Source organism: Schistocerca cancellata, chromosome 3, assembly GCF_023864275.1.
Source record: "Schistocerca cancellata isolate TAMUIC-IGC-003103 chromosome 3, iqSchCanc2.1, whole genome shotgun sequence".
Taxonomy (NCBI): domain Eukaryota; kingdom Metazoa; phylum Arthropoda; class Insecta; order Orthoptera; family Acrididae; genus Schistocerca; species Schistocerca cancellata.
This window is the reverse complement of record NC_064628.1, coordinates 760,567,674-760,585,848: the sequence shown is the minus strand read 5'-3', so window position 1 is coordinate 760,585,848 and position 18,175 is coordinate 760,567,674. Positions and strand designations below refer to the sequence as shown.

Genomic DNA, 18,175 nt, shown 5'->3' with positions numbered 1-18,175 from the left:
TTTCCTACTTGCTATTTGGTATGTGTCTCCAATTCAGCTACTCATGAGTGAAAAAAGAATATTTGCAGCTGTCTAAAAGACTCTTCATCCTTTGAAGACACACACTAACAAATATTCTCTCCTATTAATGCATGTACCTGTGGAACTTAATACCGGTGTCTGTTTTAATAAGCCACTGACTTTCACCCACAGACGTATGTTAAAAGAGGCATAACTTGTTTACTTCAACAAAACAAGATTCATTCTCTTCTAGCCTTGCTGCCAATGAATTATGAGTTTAACAGAAGAGTTACAGAAAGCTAAATTATTAAACATTTTAATAAATGAAAAGCACCAGTTTGCTTTTGTTCTACAATATGACTTTTATTACTAACCAGTTTTCGGCTTACAAGGCCATCTTCAGACATTTATCTTGCAACTATGCCCAAAGCCTGTATTAGATATATTTGGAAACTGAAGGTTTATATTAAAATTTTAATAAACTAGGTGATCATAGCTATATCAAACAAGTTTTTTAATAAATTAGTCGTTTTTATCATTCTGGTATTTATTCATCATCAAAAATGAATGACAAACTGTCAAAATATTAGATAACAGTTGCTTTGGCATAAGTAAGAAATATATAAGCTTCACATTTCAATCTCAAATACATCTGTTATAACATAAGATGTGCTCTTTACTAACGAAAGAACAAACTCATAAAATGAAATATCAGGTGTGTGGGCTTAACCTACAATTTGATAAAATAAGGAAAAAACTGTGTGGTATGATACTTTAGCTAGATGTAGCTTCCTTTTCTTTCTCGTTTTTCATTCAGTGGCAAGACTATGTCTCCAGCCAGCATGGAGCTGTGCACTCAAAATGTGCACTAGATCATGGAGCTGCGGTCTGTCGGCCAAGTTTAGGTCTTCCAGTGGGTCTATTGTGTGATCATACAGTTCTCTTGCAACAACTTTTGTCCAGTCAGGTTGGAAAATTTGCTTCTGAAAATACACCCATTCAGTGTAGCGATGTGTGTGTGTCCTGAGAGAATAACCCATATATTCTATTTGAGAAAGATGGGGTTTGTCACTGTTTGGTTTTAGTGTTGGATACATTCCTGGACGAGGATACTGACTAAATGCTGCTTTCTTCCTTGTTGTGAACTGCCCCTGGAACACAGTTCAAATTAAACTTAGACATTGCCCAACATCAAAATCCAATCAGAAAATGTAAATATGAAATCACTTTCATTTGTATGACATGTAGCAAAGTAGTTCCAATTATCATTATTGAAGTGTAACAACAAATCACATTAAAACAGAATTTTACCACTCAGTTTTTTTAGATTCTTGATTATGATATTTTTATTTTAAATAATATGTCTGCAGTTTGAAAACACTTCTTTTTGTAATCAACGATTTTCTGTGTAATTAGTTTTGTTTTTTCCCTTGGGAATGCATCATCACTCCAGTCGACTATATATACCACTGGATTGGAGCTCTGGTGTCTGTTCATTAACAATTCATTCATCATTTTTTCATTTTAACACTTCATTGTTATCAGGCAAGCTGTTAGATATGGCTAATGGTGCAACATGACCAGATTCCATCCACAGCTAGGCAAACATTTCTATCATTAACATGGTATTAGTGTTGTGAAGTATTGTACACTACTAGTAGGAAAATCAACAACACAACCTAGATTAAAAGTGTTTAATCCATATTGTTTCTATTTGAGAGTCTAGTATTCTTATAGAACACTTTATTACCAAGATCAGATTTTGTTACATAGATAACCAGTTTCAGCCAGTTCAGTCCACTTCAGATCCATAATACCAGAACTTGAAAAATATTAGACAAAACAGAGTTTCGCCTGTTTTCATTAGTGGGACAGCTTCAACTGGTCACCATGACATTCGGAGTGGTGTGTTATATTCCTTATGGTCACTATCTCAAAGAAAGGGTAAGATTATAATACACATGGGATTTTGCAACTTTTTTGTTGCAAGTTCTGGGACTATGGATCTTAAGATGCCCATAAAGTGTTCCAGAAGGACACTAGAGTCTCAAATATAGATCACCCCATGTTTCCACTGACGATGTCACGTAATCATTGTTTCTTTTTATCAGAATTTTTCAGGAATTACTATGAAAATCTTCTCAGACCCACCATTTGCTTCATTTTGTTTGCCAGGTGTGTCATGTCACACTATCAACACCACACCATGTAGTCAATGTCAAGAGGTTGGCAGTAACTCATGTGACTGTCCTGCCAATCTGCAGCTGGCTCTAAGATACACCCTCTACAGCAGGCAAGGCAAGTGCCAGCACACAGCCAACTTAAGGTGATGCCACACTGATGTCAGCCTGTTGGATAGAAAGGTTCATTAAATGCATTCGAAGCCTACTAGTTAGCCCCTCCTCTCTGTGTTGTTATCTGGGATGAACTTGCTTGTGCCAAGGAACTGTTAGAATACAACTGGACTTGTTAAACTTAAGTTAAGCAAACCAGAGTTAAGAACATATTACATGTGCTTCCCATTAGTTTGCTCTTTGTCTCAGTACCCACATAGACATCTGCATCCACTGAACCAATAAGATGTGTGTTATATATATATACACTCCTGGAAATGGAAAAAAGAACACATTGACACCGGTGTGTCAGACCCACCATACTTGCTCCAGACACTGCGAGAGGGCTGTACAAGCAATGATCACACGCACAGCACAGCGGACACACCAGGAACTGCGGCGTTGGCCGTCGAATGGCGCTAGCTGCGCAGCATTTGTGCACCACCGCCGTCAGTGTCAGCCAGTTTGCCGTGGCATACGGAACTCCATCGCAGTCTTTAACACTGGTAGCATGCCGCGACAGCGTGGACGTGAACCGTATGTGCAGTTCACGGACTTCGAGCGAGGGCGTATAGTGGGCATGCGGGAGGCTGGGTGGACATACCGCCGAATTGCTCAACACGTGGGGCGTGAGGTCTCCACAGTACATCGATGTTGTCGCCAGTGGTCGGCGGAAGGTGCACGTGCCCGTCGACCTGGGACCGGACCGCAGCGACGCACGGATGCACGCCAAGACCGTAGGATCCTACGCAGTGCCGTAGGGGACCGCACCGCCACTTCCCAGCAAATTAGGGACACTGTTGCTCCTGGGGTATCGGCGAGGACCATTCGCAACCATCTCCATGAAGCTGGGCTACGGTCCCGCACACCGTTAGGCCGTCTTCCGCTCACGCCCCAACATTGTGCAGCCCGCCTCCAGTGGTGTCGCGACAGGCGTGAATGGAGGGACGAATGGAGACGTGTCGTCTTCAGCGATGAGAGTCGCTTCTGCCTTGGTGCCAATGATGGTCGTATGTGTGTTTGGTGCCGTGCAGGTGAGCGCCACAATCAGGACTGCATACGACCGAGGCACACAGGACCAACACCCGGCATCATGGTGTGGGGAGCGATCTCCTACACTGGCCGTACACCACTGGTGATCGTCGAGGGGACACTCAATAGTGCACGGTACATCCAAACCGTCATCGAACCCATCGTTCTACCATTCCTAGACCGGCAAGGGAACTTGCTGTTCCAACAGGACAATGCACGTCCGCATGTATCCCGTGCCACCCAACGTGCTCTAGAAGGTGTAAGTCAACTACCCTGGCCAGCAAGATCTCCGGATCTGTCCCCCATTGAGCATGTTTGGGACTGGATGAAGCGTCGTCTCACGCGGTCTGCACGTCCAGCACGAACGCTGGTCCAACTGAGGCGCCAGGTGGAAAAGGCATGGCAAGCCGTTCCACAGGACTACATCCAGCATCTCTACGATCGTCTCCATGGGAGAATAGCAGCCTGCATTGCTGCGAAAGGTGGATATACACTGTACTAGTGCCGACATTGAGCATGCTCTGTTGCCTGTGTCTATGTGCCTGTGGTTCTGTCAGTGTGATCATGTGATGTATCTGACCCCAGGAATGTGTCAATAAAGTTTCCCCTTCCTGGGACAATGAATTCACGGTGTTCTTATTTCAATTTCCAGGAGTGTATATATTGCTCAAAAGCGCTGGCAGGTTGATAGACACACAAACAAACACAAACATACACACAAAATTCAAGCTTTTGCAACAAACGGTTGCTTCATCAGGAAAGAGGGAAGGAGAGGGAAAGACAAAAGGATGTGGGTTTTAAGGGAGAGGGTAAGGAGTCATTCCAGTCCCGGGAGCGGAAAGACTTACCTTAGGGGGAAAAAAGGACAGGTATACACTCACACACACACACACACACACACACACACACACATATCCATCCGCTCATACACAGACACAAGCAGACATTTGTAAAGGCAAAGAGTTTGGGCAGAGATGTCAGTCGAGGCGGAAGTACAGAGGCAAAGATGTTGTTGAAAGACAGGTGAGGTATAAGCGGGGGCAAATTGAAATTAGAAATTAGCGGAGATTGAGGCCTGGCAGATAGCGAGAAGAGAGGATATGCTGAAGGGCAAGTTCCCATCTCCGGAGTTCTGACAGGTTGGTGTTAGTGGGAAGTATCCAGATAACCCGGACGGTGTAACACTGTGCCAAGATGTGCTGGCCATGCACCAAGGCATGTTTAGCCACAGGGTGATCCTCATTACCAACAAACACTGTCTGCCTGTGTCCATTCATGTGAATGGACAGTTTGTTGCTGGTCATTCCCACATAGAACGCTTCACAGTGTAGGCAGGTCAGTTGGTAAATCACGTGGGTGCTTTCACACGTGGCTCTGCCTTTGATCGTGTACACCTTCCGGGTTACAGGACTGGAGTAGGTGGTGGTGGGAAGGTGCATGGGACAGGTTTTACACCGGGGGCAGTTACAAGGGTAGGAGCCAGAGGGTAGGGAAGGTGGTTTGGGGATTTCATAGGGATGAACTAAGAGGTTACGAAGGTTAGGTGGACGGCGGAAAGGCACTCTAGGTGGAGTGGGGAGGATTTCATGAAGGATGGATCTCATTTCAGGGCAGGATTTGAGGAAGTCGTATCCCTGCTGGAGAGCCACATTCAGAATCTGATCCAGTCCCGGAAAGTATCCTGTCACAAGTGGGGCACTTTTGGGGTTCTTCTGTGGGAGGTTCCGGGTTTGAGGAGATGAGGTAGTGGCTCTGGTTATTTGCTTCTGTACCAGGTCGGGAGGGTAGTTACAGGGTGCGAAAGCTGTTTTCAGGTTGTTGGTGTAATGGTTCAAGGATTCCGGACTGGAGCAGATTCGTTTGCCACGAAGACCTAGGCTGTAGGGAAGGGGCCGTTTGATGTGGAATGGGTGGCAGCTGTCATAATGGAGGTACTGTTGATTGTTGGTGGGTTTGATGTGGACGGACGTGTGAAGCTGGCCATTGGACAGGTGGAGATCAACGTCAAGGAAAGTGGCATGGGATTTAGAGTAGGACCAGGTGAATCTGATGGAACCAAAGGAGTTGAGGTTGGAGAGGAAATTCTGGAATTCTTCTTCACTGTGAGTCCAGATCATGAAAATGTCATCAATAAATCTGTACCAAACTTTGGGTTGGCAGGCCTGGGTAACCAAGAAGGCTTCCTCTAAGCAACCCATGAATAGGTTGGCATACGAGGGGGCCATCCTGGTACCCATGGCTGTTCCCTTTAATTGTTGGTATGTCTGGCCTTCGAAAGTGAAGAAGTTGTGGGTCAGGATGAAGCTGGCTAAGGTAATGAGGAAAGAGGTTTTAAGTAGGGTGGCAGGTGATCGGCATGAAAGGAAGTGCTCCATCGCAGCGAGGCCCTGGACATGCGGAATATTTGTGTATAAGGAAGTGGCATCAATGGTTACAAGGATGGTTTCCGGGGGAACAGACTGGGTAGGGATTCCAGGCGTTCGAGAAAGTGGTTGGTGTCTTTGATGAAGGATGGGAGACTGCATGTAATGGGTTGAAGGTGTTGATCTACGTAGGCAGAGATGCGTTCTGTGGGGGCTTGGTACCCAGCTACAAGGGGCGGCCGGGATGATTGGGTTTGTGAATTTTAGGAAGAAGGTAGAAGGTAGGGGTGCGGGGTGTTGGTGGGGTCAGGAGGTTGATGGAGTCAGGTGAAAGGTTTTGTAGGGGGCCTAAGGTTCTGAGGATTCCTTGAAGCTCCGCCTGGACATCAGGAATGGAATTACCTTGGCAAACTTTGTAAGTAGTGTTGTCTGAAAGCTGACGCAGTCCCTCAGCCACATACTCCCGACGATCAAGTACCACAGTCGTGGTACCCTTGTCCGCCGGAAGAATGACGATGGATTGGTCAGCCTTCAGATCACGGATAGCCTGGGCTTCAGCAGTGGTGATGTTGGGAGTAGGATTAAGGTTTTTTAAGAAGGATTGAGAGGCACGGCTGGAAGTCAGAAATTCCTGGAAGGTTAGGAGAGGGTGATTTTGAGGAAGAGGAGGTGGGTCCCGTTGTGACGGAGGACGGAACTGTTCCAGGCATGGTTCAATTTGGATAGTGTCTTGGGGAGTTGGATCATTAGGAGTAGGATTAGGATCATTTTTCTTCGTGGCAAAGTGATATTTCCAGCAGAGAGTACGGGTGTAGGATAGTAAATCTTTGACGAGGGCTGTTTGGTTAAATCTGGGAGTGGGGCTGAAGGTGAGGCCAATATAATGTAACAATTATATATATATATATATATATATATATATATATATATACCTAAAAAGAAAGATGATGTGACTTACCAAATGAAAGTGCTGGCAGGTCGACAGACACACAAACAAGAGGGAAGGAGAGGGAAAGACGAAAGGATGTGGGTTTTAAGGGAGAGGGTAAGGAGTCATTCCAGTCCCGGGAATATATATATATATATATAATAGAGGGAAACATTCCACGTGGGAAAAATATATTTAAAAAGAAAGATGATGAGACTTACCGAACAAAAGCGCTGGCAGGTCGATAGACACACTAACAAACACACTCATACACACAAAAATCTAGCTTTCGCAACCAACGTCCTGACGAGGCAGCCGTTGGTTGCGAAAGCTAGATTTTTGTGTGTATGAGTGTGTTTGTTAGTGTGTCTATCGACCTGCCAGTGCTTTTGTTCGGTAAGTCTCATCATCTTTCTTTTTAAATATATATATATATATATATATATATATATATATATATATATATATATATATATATATATTTGCATCAGTTAATATGAATTTTCTTCCAGTTCTTGAGTTAAGCAGAAATTACTGCATTTAGCACATGTTAACTAAATTTTTTTTAGTATCATGACAATACCCTACAAAAATATATTGCTAATATTGTCTGTGGTTAACATTTTGTTAAAAATTAGGGCAGACACAATATAACACTTTTGTTTTGACTTCCTAGTTGTGTAAGCAAATGAAACATTATGTTTGTTTTTAAGTCTTCTAACATTTTGATGCACCATGGTAGGCTTATTAAAAGGAGGTTTTTCTTGTATAACACCATATTTATCTTAACTTTACATATGTCTGCTTGTGTCTGTGTATGTGCGGATGGATATGTGTGTGTGTGCGAGTGTATACCTGTCCTTTTTTCCCCCCTAAGCTAAGTCTTTCTGCTCCCGGGATTGGAATGACTCCTTACCCTCTCCCTTAAAACCCACATCCTCTCGTCTTTCCCTCTCCTTCCCTCTTTCCTGACAAAGCAACCGTTGGTTGCGAAAGCTTGAATTTTGTGTGTATGTTTGTGTTTGTTTGTGTGTCTATCGACCTGCCAGCGCTTTTGTTTGGTAAGTCTCATCATCTTTGTTTCAGATATATTTTTCCTACGTGGAATGTTTCCCCCTATTATATTCATATCATTAATTTGAACCCAACAATTACATTTGTTATTGTCACTGTTGCATTTCGAAATCTGTTCTGTCGTCTTATTTTCTCCTTCTGTTTTTGCCAGTAGTTTCACTTTGTATTCATCTTCTCCTTTTTACCGTAATCTACTATACAATTTTATCCCGCTGATATATACTCAATAATACGTAGAAAAAAAAAAAAATCCGCTTTCAACACTACCGCTGCTATAAAATCCACCGTTTCTAGTTCACATACAGTTCCTTTCAACTATTAAACAACCATTTCGGCTAGGTCTAATAACTTTTGCTTTATTTCCATTTCAGTTTTTCTCACATCACCGATCATTTTTAGCCACTTCCCACAGGTTTTAACGTCATTATTTCTTCGTCAGATAATTGTTAGCCTCATTTTCATAATCTGCCACCACAAAACCACTCCTTTTAATACATTTACACGTAGTTTTTTCGAAATTTTCCCGAATTTATCCACCCTTTAACGTGTTTTGGCGTCATCACAACCACCTAACCTTTATGCACATTGTTGTCTACCTACATAAGTTAACCACAGGATCAACATAGCCCAGCTCTAACCAACACTTTTTCGGGCCTTTACAAATGTCTGCTTGTGTCTGTGTATGTGCGGATGGATATGTGCGTGTGTGCGAGTGTATACCTGTCCTTTTTTCCCCCTAAGGTAAGTCTTTCTGCTCCCGGGATTGGAATGACTCCTTACCCTCTCCCTTAAAACCCACATCCTTTCGTCTTTCCCTCTCCTTCCCTCTTTCCTGATGAAGCAACCGTTTGTTGCAAAAGCTTGAATTTTGTATGTATGTTTGTGTTTGTTTGTGGGTCTATCGACCTGCCAGCGCTTTTGTTTGGTAAGTCTCATCATCTTTGTTTTAGACATATTTTTCCTATGTGGAATGTTTCCCTCTATTATATTAACTCGTTTTAAAATAGTCTATCTAAATGAGGAAGAATTAGGCTACAAAAATTGTACTATTGATTTGTATCTTGTCAAAATATCAGCCTATTATAAAGACTGACAGCTATTCTTTACATTACTCTCATTGTAAAGAAATATAAAGTTGTGCACGTCACAAAATGTAGTAATGTTTGACTGCACAACTGATTAATAAGAACCAGAATCATTAACACCATACAAATTCTTGGGAAGAACAATGTGCATGAAGATATTAAATGGAATAGTTACAGAAACTAAGTTGTAAGTTAAGCAAATGGCAGATTTCAGTACATTGATAGGATAATGTGAATCTGCAGTTTGTGCACATAACAGATGGCTTATAAAACACTTACACAGCTAATACTGGAATATCACTTATTTTCACTCCACTATGTGCTATGGCATCATATTTAGGGCTAATATGCAGATTCGTAAACAGGAAAGGTCAGTTCATAAACTTTATGGTATTCTAACTCTGCCATATATGTACATTTGCCCTTGTAGGAATTGTTCAAAAGGAACTGCAGCATCCACTAATTTAACACTAGGTGGAAAACTATTAGCACTGTCTAAACTGTTTTACAGAAAAGTGTGCATTACTCTCTAGCCACCATCAAAAGGCTTCTGGCAGAACTGAAACATGCAAGTGATTAACTTCAGATATTCAAATTTAAGCTGCAAAGAAGCCTTCTATCCCACTCCGTTTAGTTTTCACTTCTGTCTCTTATGACCTAATTTCAACAGGTTGTTATCTCTGCCGGCCGCTGTGGCCGAGCAGTTCTAGGCGCTTCAGTCCGGAGCCGCACGACTGCTACGGTCGCAGGTTCAAATCCTGACTTGGGATGGACGTGTGTGATGTCCTTAGGTTAGTTAGGTTTAAGTAGTTCTAAGTTCTACGGGAGTGATGACCTCAGATGTTAAGTCCCATGGAGCTCAGAGCCATTTTGTTATCTCTGATCTTCCTTTTATTTTGTATAGGTGCTCCAGACAGAAGTTTAGGTAACAGCTGGCATGATGTGAATTAATGGTTTATAGCACATGTGCAAGGATGTAATGAAACCATCTGACAAATCTCAATTAGAAAGTGCATTAAGATCTTACAGAGACTACGAAGATAAGAATGGACAAATAACAGCTTGTACTAAGACACACGACCAACCATTCCTTCACACTCCATCTTCAGCTGGAGAAAGGAAGAATCCTTAATATATGGTACTACAGAAATTTCATTCTGTCAGTCTCTTTCTAGTGATTCATGAAGTATAAACATAAACATATATGAAGCTGTAACAAAAAGTCATTGTGATTCCAGTAGTCGACTTGACTTTATCAACAGTATTCATTGACTGTTTCATTTTTGGTGCCTCTCAAATATTGTTTCTCAGCACTGTTTCCACTTACACTGATAGCATTTATTGTACTGCTCATAATGGAAAGATTAAAGGTAACCAAGTTGAGGCTCAGCGTGAGTGATCAGAAGCCAAGTGCTGCAGCACAGAAGTCAACTGAGGTGAGGAACTGTGTCAATTGGAGTTGGTGAGATCAACAAGAACAGAGAGGCAAGCTAGGGATGGAGGAAAGGTAGACTGATGGCTGGGAGGGAGAGGCCACAGGAGAATGGGATAGGAAAGATAGAGATACAGAGAGAGGGAGAGGGAGAGAGAGAGAGAGAGAGAGAGAGAGAGAGAGAGAGAGAGAGAGAGAGGGGGGGTGGGGGGGGGGGGAGGGGCAGATAGAACAGAGTAAGAGGAGGGGGGAGATCATAGAGAGAAAAATACCATAGTACATGTTAAATGAGTAAAGTGGGAGACTTGGGACAGGGGTGGAGATGGTTGTGGGACAGGGGTTAACCAGTACTGAGAGCAGTAGGGTAAAGACAGTGCCCATTTACATAATTTGGAGAAGCTGGTGTTTGAGGGAGGATTCATATGGCACAGGGTGTTTGAAATTGAGTTTGCTGTGCTTGTACATTCCTCCACTGGGTGGTCAACTTTGTTCTAAGCTAGGGGTTTGGCAGTGGCTGTGAAGAAATTACAGGGCTTTAGGAGTAGGTGTTGCAGAAGGAGGAATCATGATATTTCACAGACTGTGCGGATATTAAAATATAACTTTGTGGGAGGTAGGAAGGATGCTCCAAATTTTAAGGCAGAGCAAAAGGAAGGCAGACCTTGTTGAGGACATGTTCAATTTGTTCAAGTCTGTGATAATATTGGATGATGAAGGGAAAGAGTCAGGTGCAATACATGTTCTTGCACACACCCAACACAAACTATTCCAATTTCTTTATACAACTACTGTGATGTAACTTTTGTTCAGCCTTCCATGTGAGAAAGGCCAGCAGAAACATTTAGCTGATGGCTGAAGCTGCTGCAAGGATAGCTCTGCTGACGTTTAGCACTGGTCACATTTCTTGAAAAAGTCTTCAAGTTCTAGCAGAATAGTATACTATGGGTAGATTTGTTAGTGACCCTACTGCCATACGCAACTTGCTGGGCATCAACATTCTGGACTGTATGAAAGAATATTGGGATTAGTGGATTGCCATAGCTCGGGCAATGGAATCAGGTGATGGGACTTTCCCAGTTACTTCTGAGCCAATGTCACTCTAAAAGTTCAACTAAATAGCAAATACAATCATTTCTACACAGGCACAATAAATTTTAGAACTTTAGTACACAAAGAAGGTTAATTAAAGCCAAATGGGATACACTAAAACTATCACATGTGTGCTGAAGAAAGAAAGAAAGGAAGAAACACAAAATGGAAATAAAATTGAATCGTATTTTCTTACAAAGGAACAGAGCAGGATGAAAAATGATGAGTAGGCTTTACTGTAAAAAAGGCTATTGAAAACAATTTTACAGACATCAAAGAGAACTAAGACAGAATGGCAAGAATTTGAAGAATAAACAAAAAATTTTCCTGGGAAATCTTTCAAGTATATATACACATATAATTGCATGATGATGTGCAGGTAGAAGGCCCATATGAAGTGTTATGGAAATTGATAAATGCAAAGCACAAGAGGGAAGACCTTGAAATCTACTACTGTCCTGTCATTAGAATATGAAATGCACTCCAAAATGTGTACATCTCAGATGCTACAAACAGACAGAATCTCCCTCTGGAATGAAAAGCCAAGTGTAAGAGGCCTACATCCTATACAGATATGGTGAGTCGGAATTCATTTTGCCTGTGTGGTCAGAATGAGGAACACCGCAGATGAATAGCTGTTTTCACAGCTCGCAGTTGTTGTCCTTTGCCTCAAGCCACTCTGCCTCCCATTGATGCATAACCTTCTAGCATAACAGTGAATTCACTGCCTGTAAGGGGATGGCATGTTGTTTAAATCTGTCTCCCCTGTAGGTGTGTCTGGGTCCTCTGTCAGCTTATCCATTTCCCTTTATTCTTGTGTGTCCAGGCACTGTGTAGAATGACACCAACTCTCTGTGCTGTCAAAGCAAGAGAAGAATAATATCAGATATGTTCTGTATAATTTCTTCTGCTGAATGCTCTTGTTGCAGAACATGTAGAGCATTAAGCGAATCAGAGCTAATGAGGAACATCTTCCCTTGGCTGCATGTCATGTGTTTCAGTGCCTTCAGAACCATATGCAACTCAGCATGACACACTACTGTAAATACACTTGGAAGACAGATCCTAAAGGCACTAGCAAGGAAAATACTGAGCAACCAAGAGACTCATCCTGTTTTGGTCCATCTGAATGCCCAGTCTTAAAATTGTGGTGCTCATCTAAAATATTATTACATAAATTTCTAAAAACTAGATTTGAAGTGCAGTCTTTTCTTAAATTAGTTAATTTTAAAATAATTTTGGACCTTTGCATAAGCAAGGGGGTGATTTACTACATCCTTAGTGTAAAATGGTAATATTTGCCACACTCACATCTAAAAGATGGCTCTTTGCTCAGTTCCCAAATGATCTCATTGCTCTTGGATGACTATTGAAAATGTGCACCAAGAGTGGGCAAGTAGTAGCATGGTATGCAGATGCTTTTAGTATTGAATATATTTTGTATACTTTTCACACAACTAGGAGTTGAAATTTTAAATGAAGTGGTTTTGAGCAGATTTGGTAAAGAGACTTGCCTGGCACCTTGTTCTAAACAATCCTGTGAGCAACCTAATTACCTCATGATGGACTGCACCCATTACCTTCAGGTATCATTGCCTCATTGACACATGCACTGAGCATCCATAAACAGAATAGGCCAAAAGAAAAGTTCTATAAAACCTGAGCAAGCAAACTTCCTTGGCTTCCCATATCCTGTGTGCAGTTCATTTCATCATACCAAGAGCTTTGTGTGATCAATTTCCTAAGCCCCCAAATGTGGTAGCCATTAAGTTTCTAATCAAAAGTGAGGATCAGAAACCTCACTGACTGTTTAAAATTTAAAATGGTATTCCTCAAGTTTAGTTCAGGTAGGTAAAGGCACAAAATCCTAAAACTGTATTCTAATGACCCTTCCTCCATCCTGTTAATAGTTGTCGGCAGTTGGTGATTACTTACTGCAAGACTAAAGGAGTTGTTAAAACCTGAAAAGGTCTCCACACATAAAGAGCACTGAATTAGGCTTTTTATTGCATATTGTTATGTAACAGACAAAGATTCAGCAACTATACTACATCATATTTCTGATTATGAAACGTCATGATACTCACAACTAACATAGAACATGATAGTTAATCTTTCAGTTCTTTTACTGCCTCATAGTATTGCATTGGTACTATTCAATTATGCTCATTTTCCTGTAATTTTTCTTTTATTTATACTCATTATTCTATAAACAAAATAGTTGACTAATATGGAGTATGTAATATGGGAATAGGTAAAACATTGTATTGTTAATGTTACATAATTCATGTGAATTTCATAAAAAAGATGTCAAATTGTGAACAGTTGTACACTCCTGGAAATGGAAAAAAGAACACATTGACACCGGTGTGTCAGACCCACCATACTTGCTCCGGACACTGCGAGAGGACTGTACAAGCAATGATCACAAGCACGGCACAGCGGACACACCAGGAACCGCGGTGTTGGCCGTCGAATGGCGCTAGCTGCGCAGCATTTGTGCACCACCGCCGTCAGTGTCAGCCAGTTTGCCGTGGCATCCGGAGCTCCATCGCAGTCTTTAACACTGGTAGCATGCAGCGCCAGCGTGGACGTGAACCGTATGTGCAGTTGACGGACTTTGAGCGAGGGCGTATAGTGGGCATGCGGGAGGCCGGGTGGACGTACCGCCGAATTGCTCAACACGTGGGGCGTGAGGTCTCCACAGTACATCGATGTTGTCGCCAGTGGTCGGCAAAAGGTGCACGTGCCCGTCAACCTGGGACCGGACCGCAGCGACGCACGGATGCACGCCAAGACCATAGGATCCTACGCAGTGCCGTAGGGGACCGCACCGCCACTTCCCAGCAAATTAGGGACACTGTTGCTCCTGGGGTATCGGCGAGGACCATTCGCAACCGTCTCCATGAAGCTGGGCTACGGTCCTGCACACCGTTAGGCCATCTTCCGCTCACGCCCCGACATCGTGCAGCCCGCCTCCAGTGGTGTCGCGACAGGTGTGAATGGAGGGACGAATGGAGACGTGTCGTCTTCAGCGATGAGAGTCGCTTCTGCCTTGGTGCCAATGATGGTCGTATGCGTGTTTGGTGCCGTGCAGGTGAGCGCCACAATCAGGACTGCATACGACCGAGGCACACAGGGCCAACACCCGGCATCATGGTGTGGGGAGCGATCTCCTACACTGGCCGTACACCACTGGTGATCGTCGAGGGGACACTGAATAGTGCACGGTACATCCAAACCGTCATCGAACCCATCGTTCTACCATTCCTAGACCAGCAAGGGAACTTGCTGTTCCAACAGGACAATGCACGTCCGCATGTATCCCATGCCACCCAACGTGCTCTAGAAGGTGTAAGTCAACTACCCTGGCCAGCAAGATCTCCGGATCTGTCCCCCATTGAGCATGTTTGGGACTGGATGAAGCGTCGTCTCACGCGGTCTGCACGTCCAGCACGAACGCTGGTCCAACTGAGGCGCCAGGTGGAAATGGCATGGAAAGCCGTTCCACAGGACTACATCCAGCATCTCTACAATCGTCTCCATGGGAGAATAGCAGCCTGCATTGCTGCGAAAGGTGGATACACACTGTACTAGTGCCGACATTGTGCATGCTCTGTTGCCTGTGTCTATGTGCCTGTGGTTCTGTCAGTGTGATCATGTGATGTATCTGACCCCTGGAATGTGTCAATAAAGTTTCCCCTTCCTGGGACAATGAATTCACGGTGTTCTTATTTCAATTTCCAGGAGTGTATTTACAGAAAAGGTGATTATACTAATTAGTATTCCAGTTCTTGTGGGAAAATGTTGAAGCTCAAGTAAATAAGACAAAATGTTGAATTACGGGGAGTGAAAGGTAAATGTAGAAGGTTTTGTAATTTTGTCAAAAAAGGCAAATGATGATAAAAGGTCATTATTTTAATTACATTACCCTAAATTTTCAAGTAAATTTTAACATGAAACAACTTACAGTAAAATTTTAACTGTGATGTAAGTTCTAATAAGAAGTAAATACAATTCTGACTGTCAAGATGCTGCATAAGTGACCACAACTTCAGTGTCACTCAGTCTTGTTCACTATTTAGTTCATTCTTGTCTCAAAGTTGTCAGTATTAGGGCAATATTTTGTTTGGCACAGTTTTTTATGAATAAATGAGGAAAACTGAAAACTACTGTGTGCTGAACTTTTGTTTCAAAAAGTAAAAATATGAGCAAAAATATAGTGCAATCCAAAAATAAACAACCCTAGCATTTCTGCAGCAAATAAAAATGATGTGTCAATCTGATCAACAACCACAAACACCTCCACTTGACAAGTTAAATGTTAATGTGCTCTAGAAACTACTACTTATTACCTGAAATAACTTCTTTCCAATATTAAGTATAATGCAAGAAATAAATCAAATTTTAAGATTAATTACATCATATATGTGAGCAGAAACATTTCAGGATGTAATGCTGTCAACAGCTATTAAAAACAGTGTCACATTCAAAATGCTACCTTGATGGACACCTGCCTCTTGAATAAAATAATCTGATATGATATCTCTGACTCAATATCTAAAATACCGTATTTACTCGAATCTAAGCTGCACTCGAATCTAAGCCGCACCTGAAAAATGAGACTCGAAATAAAGGGAAAAAAAATTTCCCGAATCTAAGCCGCACCTGAAATTTCAGACTCGAAATTCAAGGGGAGAGAAAAGTTTTAGGCCGCACCTCCAAATCGAAACAAAGTTGGTCCATTGTAATATGAGACACAATTTAGGTCGAATGAATGACGATACAGCTACAGTAGTTTGGTTCGAGTCGTAAGCTTAGCAGTTAAGCTTTACCACCCTTAGCCATTGCTATGTGTCAGGCGCTCCGTCCGTATTTATACGGGTGCCCTTCCTTTTTCACGTGCTTCGTCTGGTTTGAATCGATTGCTTATTTTGCTTTGAGCTGATAAGTGCCGTTTTCTTTGTTATAGGTGTTTGCGTCACTCTTAAGCTGAAAATGCATTACTGCACTGTGTCATGCATTGTTTGTCACATTCTGATAGTGCGTGTTTATGGCCTGTCGCGGCTCGCGGCATGGCTTGCTTTTGTGCGCGCTACCGCCGTGTACAATTAAAAAAAAAAGAGAGGAATCGTCTCATTAGCGAAACAATGGCAAGAGACTGCTATTTGTTGTTACTTACACTGCTGCTTTCTTTGATAATGATCAACAAGAATCAAATAATAGACTGCGTATGATAGAACATGTTCTGAACGAGAGTTAGGCGAAAATTTTTCTCCGTTTGAAAATCTTTGCGGCCGCTTCTTTATTACATCAAATTCTGCACAGAAATTAGAGTCATCTTAGATTTAAAAATCTAGTCACTTGCCGTGCTTCATTTCTGACTGTATCGCTGTTAGGCATAAGAATAATACGAATATAAACATGACACGATATGTATATTCTTCCGCATTTGCTGTTGTCTCACTCTAGTTTCGTAGTTTATTAGGCAGACAGGATTTAAATGAGAGAGCAGCAAACACGAAAGAATACATGGCAAAATGTTTATATCCATATTATTCTTATGGTGAAGAGAATACTGTATGTGATTCAAATTTCATCAGGTTCCTACTAGCAACCATCTCTTCTCACAGATAGGAAAAAATTCAGAATGTAGAGTTGGCCATATTGACAAACATCCCAAACAGTCTTGCCAGTCAGATTTTCGTAGTACACTGAAATTGTGCTACATTCGAAGATGAATAATACGGAATTTGTATTTACTTTGTTGGATAATGTATGAAAATGCAGTGGTCGAAACTCGCGGCGGAGAAAAAAAGCTCGTCTTCCACTTTTTTTTTAAATTTATTTACTGACGCAGAGGTTTTGGCACCAGTATTTATCCTTGTGCCTACAGAGCATGCCTGCGTAGCGCTACATATATTCGACGGCAGAAGTTAGTTGTGGCGGCACATACCAACATTTTTCATAACTTCCGCTTGCTTTGCACTCGATTCTAAGCCGCAGGCAGTTTTTTGGATTACAAAAACCGGAAAAAAAGTGCGGCTTAGATTCGAGTAAATACAGTGTAAGGAGAGGAATGACCATACAATATTTGGGAGATGTTGCTGGAAGCTCCATTTATGGAGCTGGGCAATGATGTTGTGATTCTAAATGCTCCATCGCCAATAAAGATACATTCAAGAGTTGCTTATGTAGAGAAGCTTGCTGTGAAGTAATCTCCAGCAGATTAAGGTTATCAATAGACGAGTGGTACCTCCTAAACCCACTCTGAAAGCAACTAATGAACTGTCAGTATTCTACAGTTCTTTAAGGTCTTTCACACACAGCTGGTGAGAGCAACACTATAATAGCTACTAGGACACGTCCAGTCTTTTCCTGCATTAAGGAATGGGACTGAAATACCAAGTGGTTATAATTAAAGGGCAGCAACTCACAGAGATCTAGTGTGGGCTGTAATTGTCTTATGGCAATGAAATGTGTTTGGTATTCTACTGCATTAATGTGGAACCAATTTATGCTGGAAAAAAATTAGTTCCAATTTTGGCCACCAGGTGCAAATCTGGAACTGTGAATGCAAGGAAGTCATATAGAAATGTTTTCATATGTAATGGATTAGGAACAGTGCATGGGCAGAAAAGGTCAAATAAGTGAGAAAGGTATAATGTTGATTTCATTACTAACCCCCACTTCTACAGTTTGTTCATTATGAGCACTGTAGACATCAGTGAGATACTGTACAGCATTGTATTTTCACCTGTTGGCCAAATTTGTACCTAATTTTTCTCCGATGTAAATCAGTTCTGCATTAATACATTAGCATAGCTACCAAGTTTCAC

At 42.0% G+C, this 18,175-nt stretch overlaps 1 protein-coding gene across 2 annotated transcripts in view; it reads right to left on the bottom strand.

The window, feature by feature from the left end:
- Positions 1 to 355: 355 nt before the first annotated feature.
- LOC126175786 (iduronate 2-sulfatase) overlaps positions 356 to 18,175 on the bottom strand; it is a 145,618-nt gene continuing 127,798 nt past the window's right edge. For both annotated transcript variants that reach the window (XM_049922762.1, XM_049922763.1), the window contains one exon: positions 356 to 1,151. In XM_049922762.1, coding sequence (XP_049778719.1) covers positions 810 to 1,151 — 342 coding nt within the window. In that variant the 3' untranslated portion in view covers positions 356 to 809. The remainder of the gene's footprint in view (positions 1,152 to 18,175) is intronic.